We start from the raw sequence: 5,452 nt of genomic DNA on the forward strand, positions 1-5,452 counted from the left end.
CTTTTTTCGCCGCGCGACAACCTCCTGAGAAAGGTCACGCACGGAACCTGTGTTAGCGGTCACCTCTATAGAAGGGACACCTGTCTATAAAGGACGTATAGTCGTACCTGTGTTAGCGGTCACCTCTATAGAAGGGACACCTGTCTATAAAGGGCGTATAGTCGTACCTGTGTTAGCGGTCACCTCTATATAAAGGACACCTGTCTATAAAAGACACTTTTGGTGTTTTCCCTGAGTGGTAGCTGAGCAGTGAAATCGTTTAATATCATTACCTATACCAGAGGTATAATTAAATACTCAGTTCATGAAATATCTCTCTACATACAGTTATATATCATGAATCCATAAGTGATATTTTATTTCACAATAACAGATATGCAATAATAAGCAATGAAAACTAAATAGGAATTTTATACTGCATCCGTAAAAACCTCGCATCAATAACGATCACTCGTAAGCGATATATGTACGACAGCAAAAAAAGATTCACGTTTTTTCCCCCCGATTGGTTTGCCCTTAGCAGGAAAGTTTTGATTAAATATACCTTAGTTCTAGTGAGCCATTGCTTCTCACTCTTGACTATAGCTATCTCAAAGGGTGACACCTGTGCTCTGTACCCATCGTTGCAACTAATTTCTCCATCGCTGGAAAGCCTCGACTTTTTATTACTAAAATCACGATAAAAAGTAGGCATGGAATAAGTATAATTTTACTATATTTTACAGTGCTCGAAATAAGCGTTGTCCGGTTGTCCGAGACAACCAGAATTTGCGCCGGACAACCTAACCCATCTGAGACATTGTCCGGTGGACAACCAAGAAAAAAGTTGACAAAAAAGTAGAAGTTCAACAGAAGTTCAAACAATTAATACACATTGTTTACACGCAGAGGCTACGGGTACGTAAAATTTGGCTCAGGCTAAATTTGGCTCGAGTCGGAGCGTTCACACGTAAGCAAGTGAATAGGCCTACTGTCTGTCAAATCCAAATTCAAATAAATCATATTGCACAAATATCTCACAGATACTTTGGCAGTATGTCGCGAGATGGCGTTGTGTACGATTCAGTGTTTACTTCCGTTCCGAGTTCAATTATCAATCTTGAAAACATGCATCCTGATCAAATTTTTCGAATTTTTATACTGTTTTGAACTTTATTTCGTCGAAGTACATGTTCGACACTCGCGGCATCTACTGCTCTACCGATTTAGCTGGTGCTAAAATTTGGCTCGGGCCTGGTCAGACGTTTTTGATGGGACCAAATTAGCTCGTGCTAACTCGGCACAGCCCCGAAAAACCGTCCGTGTGAACGCTCAGCTCGAGACAAATATGGTGCGGGCCTAATTAGGCTAAAGCTAAAAACGTCCGTGTGAACGCGCCTATAGACCGACCAGTATAAAACCAGATGTAGATCGAAAGGCACCAATGCAAACCATTCTCTTTTATATATTGTACAAGGAAATTAATTTTTTTATATATAAGTGATCTCACATAATTCTACAGTCACTATGCCAACACAGACATGCTGCGTTTACCTAGGTGTGTATGAGTCATCGTAAGGAATGGGTGACCCGGGTTTCTGTATCGACGGCGGTATCACGCGAGGGCTGAGGGTGGGTGGTGACACACACTCGTCAAGAACTTTCTGCAAAACAAAGCAAAAACTGTGACCGGTAGAAGCAAGTGTAATCCTACCAGCTAAATATAATAACTCCAGTGATTACAAGTGCAGTGTGCACTGTGCAGAGAATTGTAAATGCAGTTCCAGTCAGGGTAAAAAATACACGGGAGCAATGAGTGATTCGCTCTTCAAACCTCTGAAATCGCTCCCGTGAGGCTCAAAATAGCTCCCGTAAAATTTTTGACGAGAGCTATATTTTTTCCACAGACTTTTGAAAAAGAGCTCCCGTAAAAAAAAGTTACTTTTTCCCTGTTTCCAGTCCAAGTCAAGCAAGTAGCCTTAAGTGATTGTCTCACTTATTTCACTGCATAACAAATGCTACTAGAACTATAATAAACACGTGTTCATTCACAGAACCTGGTCAGACTGCGAGTGAAGTGCTAGGCAAAAACAGCCAGACCAAGTGAACAGGGTAACCAAACTAAGTAGATGTTAGGAAACAGATACAAGTACGTAGCCCAACATGTCTAAACGTACATATTTGTATCTATAGAAATACTTACAGGATTTATTCTGATGGAAAATTAGACAAAGGAGGTAATGGCCAGTTTGGGAAAAAACACGTACCGGCCCACCGGGTATGATGAATTTGTGCGGACGCTGCAGGCGGATGCAGGGGGAGAGAGGGAGGGGGTTCTGGGGAGTCTCCCGCGCAAAAAATTAAAAATTGAATGTCTTTGACTGCATTTGAGGCACCGTGAAAATAAAATTTTACTTTAAATCTTACTCTGTTTATGAGTATAAGTCTGTTAGTTGTAGAGGAACATTTTCACAACAGCGATGTTAAATTTGTGACAATGGCAACGCCAACGGCGGTGCGCCACTGTGCCTCTTATTTATAACTATATAAGAAACCCTGACTTAGATACAACAAATTGAACAATGTAACCCAGCAGAGTAGCCTACGGCTACAAGTACAATGTTGGGTTAGAGACTTAGGGGGTTAGAGACTTAGGGGGGGTTAGAGACTTAGGGGGTTAGAGACTTAAGGGGTTAGAGACTTAGGGGGTTAGAGACTTAGGGGGTTAGAGACTTAGGGGGTTAGAGACTTAGGGGGTTAGAGATGTTGGGTTAGTGTAGTCAGTACATAGTGGCACTGGCACCGACGGGCGACGCGACAGTGAGGTTCAGACCGAGTGACGTCAACAAACCTTCCAATTTCCACTGCCGAGCCAATTTTTGTCATATTTCAACTGCCCCTTTTCAGTTTTTGCCAACGCCTCGAGGACAGGCGACTCCGCGGGCATGCTGAATAATTTTTAGGAACGGTACAAGGGTTTAGGTATCAACCGCACATAAACATTCCAGTAACATGGACAAAGCCATGTTGAAATCGTCGCAAAAACGGGTGACCATTTAACATTTTACTCATGGAAAATATACACATGAATAATGTACACGCGTTTATGTTCAAAAATATTATGCATCATTAACAAAAATAAGGGTATAAATTAATGAAATTCAGTATATATATTAAATTGCTTCAATAACTACATTACGCGTTTTGAGCCACCACCGGAAACAGCAACAGGTGCTGCCTACTTCCGTTCTGTACATTCGTAAATCAACAACAACTTACAAGTCGCGTTTTTTCGTGGATAAACCAAACGCGCAGGAGGCATGTCGCGCGCGAAAGAAAACGCTCGCATCGACGTCATCGCGCGTGACTAGAAAGAATCATGGCCGACAGAACAGATCGGATGGACGAGAGAGCTCCTCTGCTGAGCAACAGCGCCAGCGGCAGCAGCAGACGCCCAACTCGCAGGTCCACCACGCAGCGTCTGTGGGGCAGCAGCTACCACCAGGGAGCGCTGCTCGACCAGAGACCCGCGTGGAAGAAGAAGGTCGCCTGCGCAGCGATCCTCATCACCGAGATCCTCGAGCGCGTCGCGTTCTACTCACTCGCAGGCAACCTCGTCCTCTTCCTCAACAAGCGTCCGCTCGAGTGGGTCTCGTACGACGCCTCCGTCGCCGTGCTCGTCTTTCTCGGCTCCTCGCACCTTGCCGCGCCGCTGTTTGGCTGGATCGCCGACAGTTGCCTCGGACGCTTCTGGACGGTCTGCCTCAGCCTGATGGTCTACATAGTGGGTTACTCGTTCCTGCCGCTCGTCGCGTCTCCGCGAGTCGACGTCGCCCGCATCTGCTCCTACGCCGCCTGGCGGACAATCTTCTACCCGGGTAGTACGGCAGTCGCCGACGTCGACGACAGGGGAGCGGGCGAGGGCGGGCCGCACTGCGCGTGGCTGGTCTACTTTTCACTCGTCATCGTGGCGCTCGGTTCAGGCGGCGTGAAAGCGAACATAGCTCCGTTTGGTGCGGATCAGGTGCGCGGGGGGTGAGGGGGTGGCGGCGGTGGTGCCATTGTCGTTGTTGTCGTTGTTGTTGTTAGTTGTTGTTGTTGTTGTTGTTGTTGTTGTTGTTGTTGTTGTTGTTGTTGTTGTTGTTGTTGTTGTTGTTGTTGCCATCGTCGTCGTCGTTGTATGTCAGGAGTATATATATTTTAAAATAATGAATTCTTCATAGAAATATCAAATAATCATAATTATAATCTTTGAGATTATTTATTCATTATATATATTATTTTTTCATATATATATTAATTGCAGCTAATTGGTTTCTTTGCGTCGTCACCACGGCGACGGCGTGCGATCGTTGCAGGTGATGAGTGAGGGACCGTCGGTGATGCGATCATTCTTCAACTGGTTCTACTGGTGCGTCAACATCGGCGCTCTCACCGCGCTCGGACCCATAGTCTACATACAGGTCGAGATCGAATATTACGGCTTCTATCTCGGGTAGGTTCTCTTCTACTTCTACTCTATATTGGCCACCATCAACATACTGATGATTCTGCCAATGGCTAGCTAGCCATGGGGTGTGACCTAGCTTGGAGTAAAGCCAGGTAGTAAGCCTTTTTTAGCCGAATGACACTGCGGGTGGTCACAGCCATATTTTGTTGCGCCCTCAGTGGTTCTTTTACGTCCCCATTGGCCTTAGTATTACTGGAGACGGGACCGCCATTTTACGTGGTCATCCGAGCCACAGGAGATTCACAGTACCACAGTATTCACAGATCCTACACCTATATCCACAGTTACCTATAAATAACCATAACCTACATTTGATATGACAACAGACCGTGCGTGCGCGAAGGTGTCTAAAAGCAGCCGACGCGCAAAATCGCAGGGATCCTAGCCTGTTAACGAGATATTCTAAACTGTAGACTGTCAGGTAACTGTGGCGAGATATCAAAAAGTAGGTTATGGTTATTTACCGGTAACTCTAATAACAGTAATATAATACATGAGGTAACTGTGGCAGAGATCATCAGAATGTCAGACTTTCGGTAAACGACATGCAGGAGCTGTAGCGAGATATCAAAATGGTAGACCAGAGTCAGGTGAAACCGTGTGGCGCAGATATCAATGTAGACCGTCAGGCTAAGTGTGCAGAGTATATCAAATGTAAGACGTCAGGTAAGTGTGCGAGACGTCATCAAACTGTAGACGTCAGGTAACGTCGTGGCCGAGATATCAAATGTAGACGTCAGGTAAGTGTGGCGAGATATCAAATGTAGACGTCAGGTAAGTGTGGCAAGATATCAAATGTAGACGTCAGGTAAGTGTGGCGAGATATCAAATGTAGGTTATGGTTATTTATAGGTAACTGTGGATATAGGTGTAGGATCTGTGAATACTGTGGTACTGTGAATCTCCTGTGGCTCGGATGACCACGTAAAATGGCGGTCCCATCTCCAGTAATACTAAGGCCAA

General features: G+C 45.1%; 2 protein-coding genes across 2 annotated transcripts in view; one reads left to right on the top strand and one right to left on the bottom strand.

Annotated features, from left to right (window-relative positions):
* LOC106811118 (nucleoporin GLE1-like) overlaps nucleotides 1–3,008 on the bottom strand; it is a 20,416-nt gene extending 17,408 nt beyond the window's left edge. The window contains exons 1-3 of the mRNA XM_014814658.1: nucleotides 2,831–3,008; nucleotides 1,534–1,643; nucleotides 545–668 (exon numbers count right to left, since the gene is read on the bottom strand). Of these exons, the coding sequence (XP_014670144.1) occupies nucleotides 545–668; nucleotides 1,534–1,643; nucleotides 2,831–2,926 (330 nt within the window). The 5' untranslated portion in view covers nucleotides 2,927–3,008. The remainder of the gene's footprint in view (nucleotides 1–544; nucleotides 669–1,533; nucleotides 1,644–2,830) is intronic.
* Nucleotides 3,009–3,226: 218 nt separating this feature from the next.
* The window catches only part of LOC106811119 (solute carrier family 15 member 4-like), a 10,164-nt gene continuing 7,938 nt past the window's right edge, over nucleotides 3,227–5,452 (top strand). The window contains exons 1-2 of the mRNA XM_014814659.1: nucleotides 3,227–4,003; nucleotides 4,338–4,474. Of these exons, the coding sequence (XP_014670145.1) occupies nucleotides 3,359–4,003; nucleotides 4,338–4,474 (782 nt within the window). The 5' untranslated portion in view covers nucleotides 3,227–3,358. The remainder of the gene's footprint in view (nucleotides 4,004–4,337; nucleotides 4,475–5,452) is intronic.

Source organism: Priapulus caudatus, unplaced genomic scaffold, assembly GCF_000485595.1.
Source record: "Priapulus caudatus unplaced genomic scaffold, Priapulus_caudatus-5.0.1 Scaffold506, whole genome shotgun sequence".
In the NCBI taxonomy this organism is placed as follows: domain Eukaryota; kingdom Metazoa; phylum Priapulida; class Priapulimorpha; order Priapulimorphida; family Priapulidae; genus Priapulus; species Priapulus caudatus.